At 37.0% G+C, this 21,062-nt stretch overlaps 1 protein-coding gene and 2 long non-coding RNA genes across 3 annotated transcripts in view; 1 reads left to right on the top strand and 2 right to left on the bottom strand.

The window, feature by feature from the left end:
• Positions 1-3,804, bottom strand: part of LOC149805281 (uncharacterized) — a 37,770-nt gene extending 33,966 nt beyond the window's left edge. The window contains exon 1 of the long non-coding RNA XR_016414832.1: positions 3,547-3,804. This is a non-coding gene — a long non-coding RNA (uncharacterized LOC149805281). The remainder of the gene's footprint in view (positions 1-3,546) is intronic.
• Positions 3,805-7,006: 3,202 nt separating this feature from the next.
• LOC149805280 (uncharacterized) lies at positions 7,007-19,685 on the bottom strand. The gene is made up of 2 exons (XR_016414833.1): positions 19,527-19,685; positions 7,007-7,235 (listed from the first exon to the last, which is right to left on the bottom strand). It is a non-coding gene; the product is annotated as an uncharacterized LOC149805280 (long non-coding RNA).
• A 301-nt stretch (positions 19,686-19,986) lies between these two features.
• Positions 19,987-21,062, top strand: part of LOC149805279 (protein trachealess-like) — a 233,496-nt gene continuing 232,420 nt past the window's right edge. Inside the window, exon 1 of the mRNA XM_089949123.1 lies at positions 19,987-20,449. Coding sequence (XP_089805249.1) covers positions 20,358-20,449 — 92 coding nt within the window. The 5' untranslated portion in view covers positions 19,987-20,357. The remainder of the gene's footprint in view (positions 20,450-21,062) is intronic.

Below are 21,062 nucleotides of genomic sequence, written 5' to 3'. Positions count from 1 at the left end.
TCCGTCGTTGGTGGTTTCTATCCCCTAGAAGTAAATATCAAAACTCAGTTAAAAGGGTACGTCATGGCCCATTTGTAAACGTAAGATATAAGCTTACAGGATGTGTTCTGCTCGACTTCCTTTATCTAGCCGCTAGTTTATCGAAATTAGCCCCACGAATTTACTTCAAACCTTGATTACTGTTAGAACCGGTCCCTAATTATATAATGCCTGAGAGATGTTGAAATAAAAACCTCTAAGTTGGAGAATAATCAGTACAAACTAGTGACACAATCTATTAACATCTGCGTGGTTTTCAAACCCGATACCCATCGGACACCCCTTATTTAGTCGTTTCCTCTTGACGAAATTCGTGAGGAACTCCATCGTGGATGCATATATCCCCTAGAGATAAAATATCAAAGACTGGTCCATGTCAAAACTCTTAAGATGGGACGTAATGGCCCAATTGGTTAGGTATGACGTCATCTTCTGACGGCATGTGTTGTACTCGATCATTTTTCTCCAATTGCGGGGCCCCGAGTGGCCGAGTGGTCTAAAGCGCTCTCCGTTACGGATCACTGCCATCTCACCTCTGCCTGCGTGGGTTCGAGTCTCGGATTCAGCCAATGTCGCTATGTGAGAAAGCTTGCCAGTGGCTTCTCGTGGGTCGGTGGTTCTTTCTGGGGTTTTCCCGGGTTCTTCCTCCACCATTAATACTGGCCGCCATGTATAGCCTATCGTGTGCTGAAAAATGGCGTTAAACACTACTACAACAACAACAATTCTCCAATTGCGAATTTCTCTAAATTGGCTCGAAGAATTTTCTTTACACCTTTCCTACTGTAAGCACAGGTCCCTATTTAGATACTGTCCAAGAGCGTTGAAATCTAAATCCTCTAAGTCGGAGTACAATCAGTACAAACTAGTGATACAATCTATTAACATTGGCGTGTTTTCATACCCGGTACCCATAGGGCGCCCCTTATTTCGTTGTTTTCTTTCAAAGAAATTCATCAGGACTTCCTTTGCGGGTGGTCTCCATCAACGAGATATAAAATATCAAAGAAGTGACTATGTCAAAACTCAGTGAAAATGTGACGTAGTGTCCCAAATGTAACGTAAGATATAATCTTACGGCATGTGTTGTACTTGATCTCCATTATCTACTCGCGAATTTCTCAAATTTAGCTCGACCAATCTTTTTCTGCATTTTCCTGCTGTTAGAACGGGCCCCTAGCTAGATAATGTCCAAGAGGCGTTTAAATGAAAATCCTCTAAGTGGAGGTTCCATTAGTACAAACTATTGATACAATCTATGAATATTTGAGTGTTTTTCACACCAGGTATCCATCGGATACCTCTTATTTCACTCTTGCCACACGACGAAATTCGTCAGGACTTTATTTTTGGATGCGTTCTAGCCCCTAGAGATAAAATATTAAAGAAGGGTCCATATCGAAACTCTAAAGAGGGGACGTAATGGCCCAACTGTACAACGGTATATGTTGTACTCGACCTCCTTCTCTAGCAGCGAATTTCTCGAAATCGGTACTGCTGTTAGAACGGTGCCCTATTTAGATACTCTATGAGAGGCGTTAAAATCAGAATCCTCTAAGTAAGGGGTCAATTAGTACAAACTATTGGTGCAATCTATTAACAGTTGCGTGTTTTTCATACCCGGTACCCATCTGGCGTCTCTTATTTCCCTGTTTCCTCTCGACGAAAGTCGTCATGACTTCTTTCGTTGATAGACTCAATCCTCCTTCAGATAAAATGTCGAAGAAGGGTCTATGTCAGACTCTATAAAGAAGGTACTCAATGGCCCAAATATATACGTAAAATACAATTTTCATACGGAATGTATTGTACCCGACCGCCTTTATGTGGCCGAGACTTTTACGGAATCGATTCGACGTATTTATTCTTTTAAAAAAAAATATTTTTCTACTTTTAGCACGGGTGCTTAACTAAACTAGGTACTGTCCAACAAGCGTTGAAATCAAAATCCTCTAATCAGAGGTTCAATTAGTACAAACTCTTGATTCAGTCTATTAATCTATGCGCGTTTTTCATACCAGATACCCATCGGACGGCTCTTATATCGCGGTTTGCTATCGACGAAATTCGTCAGGACTTCCTTCGAGAGTTAACTCTATCCCCTAGAGATAAAATATCAAAGAAGGTTCGATGTCAAAACTGTATAAAGATATAATGTTCTTACGGCATGTGTCTTACTCGACCTCCATCTAGCCGTAGATTTCTCGAAATCACCTAGACAAATTATTTTTAAAAACTTTTCTACTGTTAGACCGTGTAACTAGTTAGATAATATGCAAGAGACGTTGAAATCAAAATCCTCTTAGTAGGTGTTCAATTAATACAAACTATCGATACAATCTATTAACATTTGCTTGTTGCTGTTGTTTTTGTTGGTTTTTCAGGGGGGAGGGGGTTAATAACAAGTACCCTTAGAGCGTCCCTGTTTCCTCTCGACGAAATTCGTCAGGACATTTTTCGTGGATGGACCTCTATCCCCTAGAGATAAAATGTCAAAGAAGGGTCTACGTTATAAACTTACATCATGTGTCGTACAAGACCTCTATCATCTAGCTGATTTCTCGAAATCGGGTCAACGTAATTCCTCAGGACTTCTTTCGTGACTATACTATCCTCTAGAGATAACATGTCAAGAATGGTCCTTGTCAAATCTCTTTAAAGGTGATACTTAACGACCAAACTGTATAAGTAAGATATAATCTTCTTGCACCATGTGCTTTACCCGCCCTCCACTCCCCTTTATGTAACCCTGATTTCTGGAAATCGGTTACAAGTATGCGAAGTTCCCCAGTTACAAGGACTTCAAGACAATATTCAAAGTCAACTGAAGGCTTCTTAAACTCGTAAATACTCTACATAATTCTCCTCTAAGGACATGACGACCACACAAGAGAAATCTCCAATTTCACACTTGTCTGGTTTTTTGTGGTTTCCCTTTTACTTGCTTCATTAGTAAGCTTTTTGAACCCAAATACTAATACTTAACGCCATGCATCACAAGACACGACCCAAATGCCTAACACAACTAATTAATCCTATATCAAATTACTAAACACGTATTCCTATCAATATCCTAAACCATTCCTACAATTAGTCCGTGATCTGTCTATATACCGCTTTATATAGCACTCGCATTTCTCCAGTCAGGTTAGGATTACACCAATGCATGCCCTAATGAGCTTTCATCTGCATTAACTAAGTGGTAACCAATTACATACTGAATTGGGAATAATGAATATATAAAAAGTCAGTGTGAATAAGGAATAAGTATTCAAATGTATGTGAAGATATTTGAATCGGGATTAAGTAACTGGTTACTTATTCCATATTGAATCGGGAATAAGGAATAAGTAACCAAATAGATTTCGCTTGAAATTCTGCACACTTTTAGCGTGAGACAAATGAGTAAGAAATAGCATTAAAACCTAAACAAATAAATAAAGGCGTCGACCTAATTTAAAGGTAATAGTTATGAAGCCATCTAACAACGATTATTCCAAAATCTACCTTCCATCAAAGAGTTGCTCCATGACAGTATACGTGTTGTCCTTGTCTTCAGCAGAAAGGGGTGCGATGGGCGAGACATTGTCATGACATCTCTTTTCCTCGTATGAACTTAGACTTATTCCTTGAGACATTGGCATTCTATCCTTTGTATCCTGTGATGGATGTGAAATGTTGGTACAAATTCAATTGACCACAACAAGTTGCTGGGGTAAACCTCCAAACAGAATCTCTCTCCGTCGCAGGAGCGTTCTAACCACAAAAAAGGTGTTGATCCTGTAGAATGTCAATGTAATGTGTACTTACTAAAGGGTGGGTGCTTTGTTTAAAGATAGATTTTTAATCCGGGTATTTTAAAGTGATTCTTCGTCGAGCTTAGGTAAAAATTTCAGTAAAAAAATTAAAATTCTTTTATTTGCATTTATCAACTTTAGGGCCTTATTTTGCAGTACTGGTCGTATTATAAACTTTCATAATGCTCCATAGATGACAGTTTCGATATTTTCTTTAAACATTCAGCGCACTTGTAGAGATCAGTTACGGGATTTATTTTCTAAAAAAAAGAGTGGTGTGTGTATTCGATAAACATTGAGTCATCATTCGCGTGTGGGAGAGACCCAGGAATTTGGGATTAAAGTCATCGGTGATACTGGTGAACATCTTTTTACGTCATGAAAAAAGTCCTCTTAGAGGAATTATCAGAGAAGACCCAATACAGTAATAAGAAATGTGCATGAAAACTACGCCTGCGGTTAGATTATAATTATGGAACCTTCTTGTTCAAATTCAAATTATAGGAGATATAATTTACACGGAGAGTTTATGGTCAGTAGTCAACGTTTTCTGTTCTGATTAGCGCGTCAATTTAATCGTGAAAAACTTTATCTACTAACTAGATACTTCCTTTTTAACACGTATACATGTTTTATTGTTCCTTAATTTTACTCCTATAGTTAATGCTGAGTTTATTAGGATTCGTTTATAAATATGAACACCTTCTTCATATTGTTGTACTCTCGGATTTTAGGAACTCGATTCCGTAAACGGAGCCTCTTCAAAGAAATTTGTTTTAGAAAGAAGGATCAAAGACCAAAAGGAACACGATTATTTTGCTCAAAGATGTAAATAATTAACACTGTCTTTTCTTATGCCGTTTCCTATCCTAAGGTATAGATGATATTTTTCTAGGTTCTAAAATTTAGCGATTTTTTTTTTCTACAGGCGGTATTTAATATTGTTGCTACTTTTATTCGCAGAGCTAGAGTGGATACCATGTACAAGGTCAACAATTTAAAAGATAGCGAAATTGAGGACACTTAAGAAGATTGCGAAACAGTATCATGAAGAATGAGGTCCTATATTTTCGCAGTTATTTTATAAAAGTGGACAGGTTTAAAACGTAGCCTTTCATACATTGTACATTTATAATTGTACGGAGAACCTGTACACACTTTGAGCTACTATATACACTGGTGTGCAACTAAGTTAATCCCGTATATCTGTCTGCATGTCTTCGTCAATCAACAAATAAACTTGTATGTTGGAGATTAAATGAAGGTACCGACCTTGACATTGTACAAGCTAAATTTCCTCCATAGCTTTTGAGAAACATGAAAGCAAGAAGACTCAGTACATGTAATTTATGAGAAACACATGTATGAAACGTGATATCGAACTATTTCTCTTTTAAATACGTTCCCCGATCAAATTAATGTTAGAATATGTCTGGTACCTCCCGCATTCAGCCCTACTAAAAAGACCAAACCTCGTGTTTTCTTTTTACATCATACAGACAAAGGGCAATAACTATTTATTGTTACCTACTCTTGCTGCCACCAGTCGTCGCTGCTTTCTAAGCTTCTCTGTTGTACAATCACCGTCGTGCGAAAAACCTCCCTTTAAATTTTAACCATCCATCCAGAAATTTGGATTTATATTCTGGATTATTCATTCTTCAACTGGTGGTATACCTTATGCTTGAATTTTTTCCGAGTATTTTCGCGAATTTGTCACTTTCTAGGACTTTGACTATTTAGACCGCATTGAACAACGCGCTATCGTTGATGCATGTCTTTTAACGGGTTCGCGCACACTACCTATTGTTCACTCATTCACTTAGTAGAGGGTGTTGTTTTAGTAACTGATAGTTAATTTATAATTTTTTTATTTTGTTTCATTTTGTCGTTTCAGGGAACCATGTCGACGAAGTGTCATAAATGCAACAAGCAACAAGCTCAAGGCCCGGCAAGACACGGATGGGTCGTACCTTGAGTGTACAAAATTTACGTCATGAATACCATGCATTGCGTGCGCCATATGGTACGAGAGTGCATGAACTACGGTTTTGAAGAAGTCAACCACAGAAATAGAAAAGAGGTAGACAACGACGTAATTATTAAATTCCGGGCAATTTTTCTCCCTTATCCAGCTCTTATTCCTACAGGTAAGTATGATAAAATAGGAGAGTGTACCCACCTCCTCAGTTTCAGGCAGCCCAGGAGACGTAAGCCAGCCTACCTCCACATGTCTGAGCATGGCCTTCGGGACGAATAGTTAGGGCACGTGGAGTATTTAATGGATCCAAAGGATCCATCCTATACTGTCGTATTGCCGTCCACGATCATCCAATCAACCGGGCCGCCCGTCCAGCCAACCAAACTGTCTCTAACACTGTCTTTTAAGACCAATCCGATCCTGTCACAGCTGAAGGTGGATAGGCGAGCATAGGAAAAGGGATATTATACATCAAACTAGTTTAGTATGCAACCTTACAGGGAGGTGATGAGAAACCAAGTTTCTCTCCTCCAACCCTACAAACTCTGTTGTTCCTACCAAACCCACCGCCACACTTTCGAACGTAACATTTCTATCCGAGATATAATAGAAGTTGTAAGCTGGCGTGCAGAGTCAACCTTCTCGAGTTTGTATTTTAGAGATTTAGCTTCGTAGAGACAAACTCTGAACCTGGCTGATCCTTTGGCAGCGGCCCAGATGACAACCATGACCAAGTTAAAGCCAAAACAGGCTCTGAATGTCGCTGGATTCACCAATGAAATTTGTTTGTAAAAAGAATTCACTAATCATTCTCTTAACAGGATATATAGGGGTCACATATCACCTGACAGTATGCAGTGTTACTTTCAAGTTAAGATTGTTATCATTTACATAGGGAATCCAGCTTTTTATTACCTTGAAGGAGACCCAACGTATATGTAGCATGCTCTGCATCCACTTCCCCCATTTATCTATTTTCCTAACGTTAACGTGATCAGGGAACGTATTTGAAGAGAAAGCTAATTTTTAAGTAGATGTCATTTGTCCGAGAAACATTTACTTGAAAAATTTGCTTTTTCCTCCGTATAATTTTTTCACAGATGTTTAAAACAAATGAACATGACAGATGCTGAAGGAACCGCGCATATAAGATCTACGTTATTTGACAAACAAAACAGAAACTCGCGAATAAATACAAAGCCTTAGTCTATTGAAACCCGAGTAGAATACGATACAAAATCAGTGTTTGAGATACCAGTCTGTAAATATCTATTTTTCCTCTGAGCCCCCTTGGCAACTGTCTTGGAACTTTTCATTTCCTTTTCTTCTCACTCCAGGACCTTTATGGTTCGCCATTCTCCAAACAGTTTTCTCAGTCGTTCTCTCGATTTAGTCTTTCTTTCTCTTAGCTCAGTCAACTTAAATATAAAGTTTTATTCAAATTTTCTTCATAATAAACTTACAAATTCGTTTTTGCCTAAGCTTTAGCAGCGAAATAAGCTATAAAAAAATAAAATTTATCTGTGAATAATTCATACCCAGGCTGGTATATAATAATAATAATAATAATAATAATAATAATAATAATAATAATAATAATGATAATAATAATAATAATAATAATAATAATAAAAATAATGATAATAATAATTTTAAAAAATGTAAAGCAATAAATAAATAAATAAATTTCTGTTTCTATGGGACCTATTTGTGAAAGCTAGCTCGAACTGTCTTTTAAATGTTCTACAAAACACCCAAAATGTACAAGTTATTTTTCAGTTACAAATATATAAAAGGTTCGCAGAGTTAGGACTACAACAAATACATAATGTCATAAATAATATTTTTTCACATATAAATATAAAACTACGTAACCTTAAAATTAAACTATTCGCCAGTGAGTGACAGTTGGGCAAGTAAATCCGTAATACTCAAACGTGTGCGGGCAAATAAACTCAGTATTCGAATATTTGCGAATGATCGTCCACTTGGGGATCGGTAAACTAGGAACGATCCGAAAGGAATATAAACCGTACCAAGATAAAAGTTTAAATGTTTAGAGAAAAGGGATAGGTTTGAATAATTATAGCCGTTATGAAAAGAAAACAATGGGGCTTTTTTCCCAACATATTTACACCCACAGCCGAAGCGAAACTGTTGTCAGTCTTCTTATAATATCCAACAGAAGACATCTCACACAAGTTAATACGTTTGCATCTAATGCAGTCTTTAAGTCTAATATGGTGTCCGCAGTACACGTAAAACAAAGAAAACATGTGACGTCGTAATGTTTTAGAATTGTGAGATTTCAGTTGTCGAAAACCGGGCAGAGTGGCGTTTCGCAAACGATATATGTATTAAATATGTACATGTATAACCTAGTAATCAGTTCGTGAGAGCTATTTAAAACCCTCAACATGTACTTATTGCTTTTATTTATTTGCTAGTACAATAAACAAAGAAATAAAAGATATAATTTTTGATAATTATATAGAGGATATTTTCTTCTCCTACATTAATACTGGATATAGTTCATGATGTGGTGCCAAAAACATGACATTTTAACGAGTGGTAGAGTCATGTATTGGTACATGTCCCTACACTCGGCCACATAACAGAGATGGGGAGGGTGAATGTCTAGGTCGGACAACAATCGCTCGAGGAAAGAAAACTAAAATATGACGAACAGCACAAATTACATACTATTATATCATGTATTAACATGTAACTCTAATAACGCATACACGCATACATTCCCACAAGCACTACGTCTGGTAACGAAGCAAGTAATGAAATAATAAGGTTATTCAAAATTATTTTCAGTCCTACTATTCAGCTCTCTTTTTCAGTTCTATTATTACGTTGCAACTAGAACTCATCAATATCTAAAGTTGCCATGTGTACCTTAATCTGTACATCACAAAACATGTTTACGCCATGAATACGTGGGTCCAATTCATTACTATTTTCTTGTTCCATGATTCAACAAAATCTCTTTTCTTTCCGTGCTCATATTTGAAACGCTCTGACTGCTTTTTTCCCCATAAATACATAAATGTATACGTAGCAACAGCACGGGTATCTTGCAGGAACACGTGCTTTTCCATAAGTGGGCAAGAGACAGTTGAGCACAAATTTAATGTTGCATACACCTGGCTAATATAAAAATTCTTAAAAAAATAATATACATAAATGAGGTCAAAAATGTCCATATTTGTGGATAGGTATAATAAAACAATACATAAGAATATCATTCACTTGATCTGACATGTCAGTAGAACTTCACAGAATACAAAGTTGTTGCATCCCACCCCCAAATTTGTACATGCATTTTTTATATCCGAGGGCCATTTTTGAGAACACGTAATGTGCACGGTGCAGACAGAAGCCCTTTCCCTGGGTGATAGGTTTGACAAACATTCTGTACTTAATAAGTTGATGCTACTAAAAATAGTTGTCATCCAGTCAGTTTTTGAGATATTCTACTTGCCTTGAACCAAAGTGTCTACTGCTAAAAATAGCTAGCTCTGCTTCCTAGCCGACTATTGGTATTTCACTGGTGCAGTGACTGCATGAGGTATACATACCTCGCATCAATTTCAAGAACAGCTGGAAAGACCAGAGTCACAAATTTATCCAAATCTTTAATTATTACACAATATAAGCTCAAAAAGTCTCACCATACCCTTAAGTTAAGAAATTTGCAGAGGCCAATATACGAAGCTGTCCCCTAAAGTTCCATCGTCAGTATTACTCAATGGTCACATTCTCTGAGATGTGTGTGCGTGTGTGACTTGGATTTTTAACGTAGCTTTAACAGTTTTTAAGTCATATCGCTACGATGTCTGCAGACATCGTATCGATATGACTGGAAAATCTCAGACATGTAGCATGATGTCCCACCCAGTCACATTATCCTGACACCAGGCCGACCAGTCCTAACACTAACCTCTTGTTAGTACCATTTTTGTAAGCCTTTGGTATGACTTGGCCGGGGATCGAACCCACGACCTCCCACATCCATGGCGGACGCTCTAACCACTAGGATACCGGAGCGGTCCAGTACCACGAGATGAAATAAATCCTGTATTAAGGTAGGAAAAGAAGAAGAAAAAATATTTTATTACATGCAAAACTTGCTCCTGAATCCAAGTTTAGAAAATTAAACTCACTTTTCGTCACAACACATTCACCTCCACACCTTTTTCGTAAATTCGGGTCACTTTTATAGATTGATCATATAAATAAAGCAGTATGATTCGGTAGGCATAATCTGTCACAATAAATTACATTTTTGACATTTTGTAAATTATTGGACCCTTCGCAACACAAGTCTGATTCAGCAATGTATCACAGCAGATTTGTTGTTGTTGTCTAGAAAGTAAGGAGAAAATAACTTAAAAGAGAGGGGCCCCGAGTGGCCGAGTGCTTTAAAACGCTCACCGTTACGGATCATTGCCATCTCACCTCTGTCTGCGTGGGTTCGAGTCTCAGGTTCTGCCAATGTTGGTATGTGAGAAAGCTTGCCATTAGGAAGTACATTAATCTTATGAAACTAAGTTTGTTTATGGTCTGTCATGTTTAGCTTGATCAGATAGCATTTGGCATCTGTTTGAATTCTGATAGAACGATATCTGTCATAACGAGAGGAGTAACGATCTGTTCTCATTAATAAAACTGACAGAAGATTTAGGTTGCTTCTCTGTTTATTTTGAAAGGGGAAATAGCTCCACTGAAGTATCCACGGACGTATCCACTGAAGTATCCACTGACTTATCCACGTACCTACTTACCCAAGTATCTACGTACTTATGTATCCACCTGCTCACACAAAGTATGAGGGCCGAAGGAGGCGAGACAGTAGGGAGATTGGAGAAGGAAAAAAGTGAAAGGACCGAGAAGAACAGCGACAGTGATGTTGGAGTGGACTGGAATAAGCAGGTTATGAAGTTGTACAAGGCGATGACTTCGATTGTTCACTTGATTATATGATGAACCAATTCTATCATTTAAAACAGATCGGTTATTTATATAAATATATTTGTGTTTGAAATTCGGTGAAAGATTTATTTAAAAAAAGAAACGTATCTTCCTAAGGTAATAGGTTATCACAGTTGTTTATGTAATTGATTAAATTGTTGTTTTGTTTTCCATGTACGGGGACTCGTGTCATTCTGTTCTACATATCTGCTCAGATCTATATTTATTCCACCTATAAGTTCCACACTTTATATTAATATATACTCGATCCGGGCAAAAATATCGAGGGCGATCATCTCCTAGATAACGAGAACCGAATAAAGCGGACACCTTGTAAGAATATACAATCCACCAATCAAAACCACCCACACACCGCTACAACTTTATATACAACAAGATTCATTTACAAAAGACACTAACAGCCTTTTTTTGTCTGAAACTGCTCTAGAAATCCAGTATGAATGGAAGTACAAAACCTTAAAGGTGTGTAAATGCGATGAACTCTGTAACGGAGATTATTATTAATGAAAACCTAAATGGTTTAATTTGACCACTGGAAACAAACGATCATGGTTGCGTGGTATGAAATATTAGTGTAAGATCAAGATCATTTCGTTATGGAAGATATAATGTCCTTAGATCACAGAAAATACTTCGAAACCTTTCATCATTTCATCATGCGCCAAAAAGAAAAACGACATCGTTACAAGTGTAGAGTACGTGGAGATTAAATAATAGAATTAAATAGAACCATGGTAAACACTTTCTAACAAGCAATATTAAGTTCCAGGTGTTTATATCACAGTGGAGTTGACTATATGAAAAATAGAACCTTTCTAATGCATTCTTTCCAAACAAAATTTCAGCCAGGCATCTTTGTATGTTACTAAACAAAATTTCAGTTAGGCATATCTTTGTGACCCGTACGCAAATCGTTGGGACAATACTAATGTCAACATTCCTAAATTAATGATTTTTTGAAATAAATGAAAATCATTTCCACCAGAGCAAAGTTTCCAAAAACAGTAAAGCTGCCTTACAGTTGCTTTTAACGTTTAAGAGACTATCAGTTGTAGTACACATAATGTCTTTCTCGATAATAAAAAGGCATCTTATAATTTTTGTCATGATGCATCTTTGATTTTTTTTTAAAACAAAAACCTCTTCAATAATAAAATTAAAAGCCGAGTCCGGAGGTAAATGAGGGAAACATAAAAGAATGCACAGAGTGCAGTTCTTGGTAACAATTACTAATCCAAATAATTTGCGATATAAGACAACTGGTTCGACAGGGTCTGGTTCTTTCCCCCGTTTCTTTATCAGGCGTTCATGCATGAGTTGCTATATAAGCAGACCAGGAGAGAACTAGGTTGTAAAATAGGTATTTTACAATACTGCTGTCCTACAGCAGGTCCAAGGTTGTAAAATTGGATATTTTACAATACTGCTGTCCTACAGCAGGTCCAACGTTGTAAAATTGGATATTTTACAATACTGATGTCCTACAGCAGGTCCAAGGTTGTAAAATTGGATATTTTGCAATACTGCTGTCCTACAGCAGGTCCAACATTGTAAAATTAGATATTTTACAATGCTGCTATTCTTCACGTGCTGAATACTAACAAAATGGCGCTACAAGATAACTACTAAAAGCTAATGTATGGCTCTTTTTTGAAAGAGTAAAAATGCAAACCACACGCTGCCCTTGAAGTCAGACGATAGATTCCGAGAACCGCTTCGACTTTTACACACTTTGCTACAAGAAAGGCCATGTCCTTATATTAATCATGCCCTAGTCCTAGTTTTCTCTGATCCTTGCCACCCAATTTATGATATTTGGACACTTATCTTGTGGTGTAGGGTCAGAGTCCACTGCCGATCGAAATGTTAGCCGCTTGCTAGCCGGCCTAGCAAACTTGAACGACCTTTCATTGAGATATACCTGCACACGGTATGGTGTGGTTGTTATGAATAGCAACAAAGACTGATTGACGTCAACTCCTCTTTCTGGGAAACCTTTGTAGCCTTCCAGATCGTGTTATCTTCAAGAACTTTTTCTATTACTTTTTCTTATATTTATGGTATTGATGGTACACATTCATTACAAATTGGATATACTCCCGATATTCCGGTGTACACTCCAAAAGTTACGTACATGTGCCTAATGTTGGGTTCTCTCATAACCAGCGCAAGGAATATGTAAGAAAATGCCTAGACAATGTGATAAAATTATTAGATGATTTCTTGTTATACAATTACGGAAAGGAAAATATATTAAAGATATCAGAACAATGAACAATGAACTGGAACAACCTAATGTGTGTGTACGTACATACATACACACATACATACATATTTATTTATGTGTGGCGAAGGGACATGATTATTAATAGTTATTATATATTCTTACACGAGTTTTTTCCCCTGGACAATAGGTTCACTACAAAGCCTTAACAATTAAAAAAAAAACTAATATAGGGGAGCATTTATTTCAATCCTTTACTTTCAAGGTCTGAAATAAATATCTCCACATTTATTGCAAAACATTCTTGTTTATATTAAGAATTAAATCAACAAAACAGGCATAAATTGTCTTAAAATATGTGTGATTTATGAAAGCTGTGAAAAGACGTACCGCTTAAAATTTGAGCCAAATATTAGAAGGTGGCAAACATTGCATTTAGTACCTACATCTAATAATTCTCAAACAAAGAATTTTACATTTCATTGTGTGTGTGTGTATGTGTATATATATATAACAAACTAGACACTGATATGCATGTGCATTATGTGACGGAAGATCAGGGTCTATGTTTTTACCTTTGTTTTTCTTCAAGAGTTGGATTCGTCATAAAAACTGGTATATACGGTAAGAAATTAATCGTTTCCTAACGACTGCATATTGGTAAGAGACAACGAAAACAAACTGAATCTTAATTTGTCCAGTAAATTAGGGGAATCAGTGGCAACTATTTGCAGATTCTTTTCTGTATTATAATTCGCTAATGTCAGAGACAGACCTTTTAAGTTTGTATTTATTGGAAATTTGAAAATGTTATCTCCATGGAATGACGTTCTGAAGAGAAAAAAAAATACTGGGGGAGAATGTAGTATTAAAAAGTGTTCGTTTTGTTTTCTGCATAACAACCGGTAGTCTCCATCAGAGGTAATTTAGTGGCTCGAGTACCCTTGAGAACACCCGTGTGTGTGTGTGTGTGTGTAATTTACAAATATAAACGTTAACTTGCTCAGGGCAAACTAACTGGAAAAATGAACTTGCCCTTAGAAAATTTGAGGTTGTCCCAAACATAATATCCCAACACGAATAAAACAATAATGTAAAATATGTTACATTTTAAGGCGTTATATTTATTGAAACTTGTATGTCCTTTGTATTTCTCTTGGCACCTTAAAACTATATGCCGATAATCAAAGTTATCAAATATATATATATATGTAAATAATATACGCTGACACACTTTCCGAGGCTAACTTAGGACCGGAAAGTCGGAGAATCACTGATACGTACAAAGATTACGATTACAATGTAACTGATATTTTAAAAGATAAATAAGTGTTCCTTGTTTGTCAAAACGTGCTTTAAAAAGTACATATTCATATCATCACGTCTGCAGTAGAAAATGCGAGGCTGACCTTGACGTTGACTTCAAGATAGAAATTACACATACAATAAATGAAAGAAACTGTGGTCAGGTATGCAGACAAAGATGCTCTTCATATACACGCAAAATAAAGAAGCTCATGTACGTATTGTGGTCAGATCGCAGGGTATAAAACTTGTTGAACATAAAGGATTAATAGCTGAATATGATCCCTTGTCATTAAATTAGCTCCCAAAGAGTTACTGTATTTTATTCAGTGCACCGACGTTCAATACAATTTCTTGTTTCTTGCATCCCTCTCTCGATTTCTGGGACTATATAGTTGTCTCTCCATCCTCCAAAACACGGGATGGGCTTCCTATGACAGTACCCTATGTCTTGTCACATTTACAACATAACCCCTCCCACCCACCCCCCACCCCCCCATCATGTCAGATGTGATCAGCAGGCAGGGCCGGCGCCAGACTATCTGGCGCCCTAGGCAAGGCTAGATTCTGGCGCCCCCACCCCGGAAAATATCAATTTCAAAATTTATAAACAGTAATTACGTCCTGAAAGTTTCGTATACGCGCGATTTTCACTCACTTATTTTGCTTCTTCCGGTCAGCCTGGTGTTTCGGTCAGACTGAATCTACCCGATTATTTGACCCTGTATGAAATAAACCAGGATAAAAAACGACCCTCAATAAAACTGAAATTTATTTATTTATTTTTCAAAACTGTTGTTGATTTGGAGAAATGCGCCCCCTGAAATCAGCGCCCTAGGCGGCTGCCTAGTTTGCCTATATGGTAGCACCGGCCCTGTCAGCAGGTGTTCACATTTTTATTTTATGATAGTTCTTTTAGTTAGCTCTGGCTAACGTATGCAACCTTTGTGCCACGGGATGTGTCATCTGGCTACTGTAAGCAATTTGTGCCATATGATTCGTCCTCTGGCTAATGTATGCAACCTTTGTACCACGGGATGTGTCTGCTTGCTACTGTAAGCCAAATTTCCCATAGGATGCACCCCATGGCTACTGTAATCAATTTGTGCCATATGATTCGTCCTCTGGCTAATGTATGCAACCTTTGTACCACGGGATGTATCTGCTTGCTACTGTAAGCCAAATTTTCCATAGGATGCATCCCATGGCTACTGTAAGCAATTTGTGATATAGGATGCGTCCTCTGGCTAATGTTAGCAAATTGTGTTTCATGGGATGCGTCGAGTGAAGTTCGTGGACTACTTCAAAAATCGTTCATACAAAAATGTACATGGCACTGTATAGTCAGATTGTGCTGACTTGCTGCTAAACCCTAAATATGCATTCGTAAAGCTTTGGTATAAATTTATATTCACCAATAGTTCTGTGATAAAGTCACCAAATTCACATTAAAGCTTCCCCTAGTATTAATGACGTAGCACATTTTCTATCTATTAACAGTGTTGTTCTTTTATGATAAGATCAGATCGGACATGTCAGTCATCCATTTTGGAATATGCAGTCCTTCTGGTTATGGTTTTTTTCGCGCTTATTTTGAGACTCGTCCATGTTCATATACGATGGCTTCTTACAGCTTGTACATAATGTAGAAAGAAAACTCGAACAAATACACTGGTATTTTGATCCCATTGAATACCACAGACTATTAACATATGGTTTCGTCTTTAGAATAAATTTCATATCAAACTACGAACAGCGTGGACTCAGATTTGCCGTCGCATAACGCCCGGCATCTCAGATTCTACCCTATCCGTTCTGTCTACGATTTCAATTGATCCGTCTATGCATTTAATTACGCGTTATACTAAAATAAGTAACATTGTATTTACACATTTGCAGCAGATATTGCACAATACATATATACCGTACTATTTGTTATGTTTGTTTTATTTTCAATACGAGAAAAAGATATTATTAAGCTATGAGACAGTTCGGTGATTATTAGAAAGCTTCATTCAACCACTGTAAATATATTTATATCGCAATATTTACATAATAAATCGTGTATATACTGTGTCAGTTCCTAATGCACCGTTCTCATATTGTAATGGAAATCAAGAGAATAATCTGTTACCAAAGCACATCATACATGACTGATCTCCTATTGGTGGAATTACACGCGCCATTTGTTGTCAGATATGGTGCTTTGGGTTTTATTTAGGTTGCTTTTGTAATTAATATAACGCAAAGTGGCGGTTGCAGTTATGAAATTTTATATTATCATTACTGGCAAAAGGATCTTTTAATATTTTAAAAGACGTATTATTTCAAGAAATTAACTTGGTGATGAATGTTTACAAATAGTTGAGAGAATGAAAGGAAGGTTTCTTTAACCAAACAAACAGCTTTACATGTAAAATTGCCATTCAAAACAGGAGGATATCATTGAAATTAACAAGTACACTGTACCTCTATCTGACAGATTTTGATATATATTTACTTGAAATAGGTTTTCAAAAGGGATTAACAACGCTGAAACGATTCCTACACCTCTCATGAATGTGTTGAGGTAGGTAAGTAGTCAGACCCAATCTACGTATACAGTTGTTAATAAATTAAAATCAGAATGTATCAAACTAAACAAACAGACCCATTGTACTGGAGCTGACTAATTTATAATATTTTTTTATACGCTAAAGTAAATTGTATGCATCAAGAAATAAAAAATAAGGACGACAAGATATATTTTGATGTATCGAGCTATTAGTGACGAAGAAAGACCAAATCTAAACTCCGTCATGTCATATTTTTAACCTACGTGTACGAATTGATTAAATGGGGGGGGGGGACAGCACGAATTGCATGCCTTTTCTGCTCCTAATTTTGTAAGAAAGGACCACTTTAATGCCAAAAGATACCAAATAACGGCACAAAATGTAAAGATGTCAGACGAGCTGAAATTATAGCAGAATTAACCATGGATTGAAAAACTAAACTTGCACTAAACTGCTTCAAGTGCCATCTTTTGTCAGATTGTTAGTGTTGGTGTGGATATGTAAAAACAATCATGCTTTTAACCACTACGTTTGGAATACGTTTCTTGAAAAGTCTATTCTTTGTGGGTCTCTGCTTTCTGATTTTTGTCTGATATTAGACTGATATTCTGGTTGTATGTTCTAACATTAATTGTTCGTGAACAGTAACCACAAGTCACCTGTTCGAAATCGCCCATGGCGCGACTTGTAATCGTCATCGCTGCCTCGCTTGGCGCTCAGCATTAAAAGGTTAGTATTAGGACTGGTCGGCCTGGTGTGAGAATAATGTGACTGGGTGGGACATCATGATACATGCCTGCGACATGGTGCCCCAGTGCTAGACACCACTATAAACTGCCACACTGCAGACATCGTAGCGATATGACTGAAAAATTGTTAAAGCTACGTTAAAAATGCAATTCATACATACATGCAACCATATGTCATTGCCAAGTAGTGTCTTGTAACCTATTCATGATTTAAAGTATTCTGCATTGCCTTGTTTTGGTAAAAGGAGAGATTGCCTACAACCAAAAAAGCTTGTTTATGAACCTAGGAGCCTTCGTATCGTCAGTCAAAACAGAAGTACGTATTGTTCGAAATCGAAATCCCAATACTCAATCTATATAAGACAGGAAAAGAAACACTACAATTACAGAAAAATAGAGTTTCTAGGGGCATATAAATATCGGACTTCAACAGCAAGTGGTTGCTCTAAGTAGGTTGGCCGCTAAGTGTGTTTCGAGCATGTTTATATATATATATATATATATATATATATATATATATATATATATATATATATATATATATATATATAGTTTTTGTTTTTTTCTTTCAAACTATTATGATGAGTACATGATCTAATAAGCCATAACATATTTGAACAATTTCTCCTCTCCCTTGTTAGGCCACACACTACTAACAATAAATAATATTGTAAAAAGACGGGAGGTTTCTGCTATTTCCATCAGACCGATCTCAAGGTAAATAGCACGTAGACCATATGGCTGGCCCTAGACTAGACTTCTCTGACAGAGTAGCTTATTGGCTTCTTTTTCTAAGATCAATTTTTGTACAATTATTCTCGTAAAAAATTGCATAATACTTAAAGAGCACTGCTAATCATAAATCATCTGAAAAATAATTAAAATGTACTAGATGTCAGAGAGAAAATATATTGTTGAACACGTAATAAAAACAACGTCAAGAATAAAAAGCAAACACGCCATCTTTGCAAACTAAAGCATACACGCCATATTTGCAAATGGACTCTTGCCGTGTTTAGTGAACCGAAACCGTGTCTTCAATAAGCGACCTCTCGCGAATGAAAGCTCTCCGTTGCAAACGAAATACATAGCTCAAAAAAAGACAGAGCTCATTGCACATGGGCGACTTGTATCTGTGTCGAAAGAAAAGGACATGTGTTGATCTTCTAAAATGATAAATGCGTAATGCTTGCAATGGTTATTCCCATTACCAACATAGGTAAATGTAACAAAGCAATCTGATTCCATCAGTTTGTTGTTCTTTTGTCTATTTTTTTTTTTGTTGAGGTTTTTCTTTTCTTTCTCAAGCTGCATCCAATCAGTAAGCAGAGCGAATGATATCGTTTCAGTTACTGGAACGATGTTGATTCAGGACCCTTGGCTAACGAGGATGCATAGACACAAACACAAACTCTGCATGAATACAGAGACAATAACAAATTGGATCGCTATAAGTTAATATGCTTATGTCTGATTGGATAACCAAACATATATATGTGTCGGAGAGGAAGCACACTACTACAGACCACTCCAAATCTACAATCCACGTCGTCCAAACCTCAACGTCATCAGAGACAGTTTCGGCACCATCGTCCTTCTCCGGTGAATATCAGAGTCTAATGTTTATCTTATCCTTAATCTCAATTAAATATCTGAACTTTACATGACATTAACTCAAGCTGTTGAAATAATTAAAACAATCGCATCTATCTATCTATCTATCTATCTATCTATCTATCTATCTATCAAAAGCCCACCTGCTCTTGTGCGGACCCTGAGCAGTCGTTATAAGCAGGTATATGTAAATGTATGCGTGCTTGCATGGTACCACAAAATAGAGGTTGTTGTTACATACATACATACATACATGCATACGGTCATACGGTCATTGGGACCATTCTCTGAAGCTCCAGCTGGCCAAGTGGTCTACGGCGCTCGCTTAGACAGGTCACTAACATCTCACACCTGTCCGCGCCGGTTTAGGCCTACATGTGAGAAAACTTCCTGGTAGCTTCGGGTGGGTTGATGGTTTTCCTGGGGTCTTCTTCCATGTGCTGAAAAATGGCTTTAAACCCACAACAACAACAACATCGGACCACTCTTCAACTGCCCCTCCCCCTCCCCTAAGTAGGCGCTGCGGTGCCACCTTCCTTCCACGCTTATGGGCGGTGTTAAATAATGAATGGCAAGTTCCGGTGAAATAGACACTTCAGCCAGTATCAGTGGGGCGGAGACAGGACGCTGGCATTGGCTAGCGCAAGCTAACGCCAACCCTAGAGACAATTCGTCACAGCCGACCCAACTTCTTTGCACAAGCCACTTGGCCCAGTGTCAAGGTTCGCCTGGCTCGTTAACCCAAATCTTTTCAACAACCTGTTTTTCCAACCAAGCGAGAAACGAGGAATCTGTTCGCATGCAAACACTGTAGTGCCTAACAAAGCCAAGTTAAAAATGAAAGTGAGTTATGACTGTTAGGAAATGTCGGCCCTCTGCTTGTTAACTCTGTACCATCGTAACTCTGTTTACAAATATTTATTTCTCTTTATTTTTAAGTCGACATTATTTCAGAGAGCGTGATTGTGTGTGTGTGTGGGGGATAAATCCTTTTTCATAAAGTGACACTCATCTACGGCACAGAAACAGAATTCAAGATTTCTGAGGACAAGGAAGTTTGTCATTTTAGTTTGGATTTGCAGTGCTGCAATCATGAATGACCAATCGTACTTCCATTGGGATTTCTTTAGACAACCTCTACAGTCCCCAAATTTGAATCTGGGATCATCTTTAATTGATATAAGGTAAGATTATTAATTAAGTTCGTTAATTAGTAATTAAGATCGTTTGATATGATTGGTATGTACATCAGAACCTTTAACGCGTGCAAAAGTGTTGATTTTGTAACAATTATGTTGGAACAATTGTCTCAACTATGTGTACATTGATATATTTTCATGCGTACATTGATATAATTTCATGTGTACATTGATATATTTTCATGTGTACATTGATATATTTTCATGTGTACATTGATATATTTTCATCAATTTTTAACAAGTCGCTTTTCGGTCAGATTTAAAATCTATGAAATTAGTTCGCAATTCAGTCGCTCAGTTTATTGCAGATAGTTAGTTTGCTTGTTTGTTAATGGATTGGTTTGCATTATAACTAGTTTGCCAGCTAGCTAGTTGCTTGTTTGGTTGTTTGGTCGATTAGTTATTTGTGTATCAAGTTAGCTGTATGGTCTGTTATTTACTTAGTTATTAGTTCCATCAATTTACAGTTTTCAACTATTAGCGTGTACTGCAAATCCAATATCCTTATCATTTAAATGTTTGATAATGTTACACATAACAATTTTATGAATTCTAACATTTTAAATAATAATTCATATATTGATCAATCCTCTCCGTC

The sequence above is a fragment of the Sinohyriopsis cumingii genome, chromosome 2 (assembly GCF_028554795.1).
Source record: "Sinohyriopsis cumingii isolate HCF-2022 chromosome 2, ASM2855479v2, whole genome shotgun sequence".
Classification (NCBI taxonomy): Eukaryota; Metazoa; Mollusca; class Bivalvia; order Unionida; family Unionidae; genus Sinohyriopsis; species Sinohyriopsis cumingii.
Note: the sequence above shows the minus strand (reverse complement) of the source record. Positions and strands in the feature narration are given on the sequence as shown.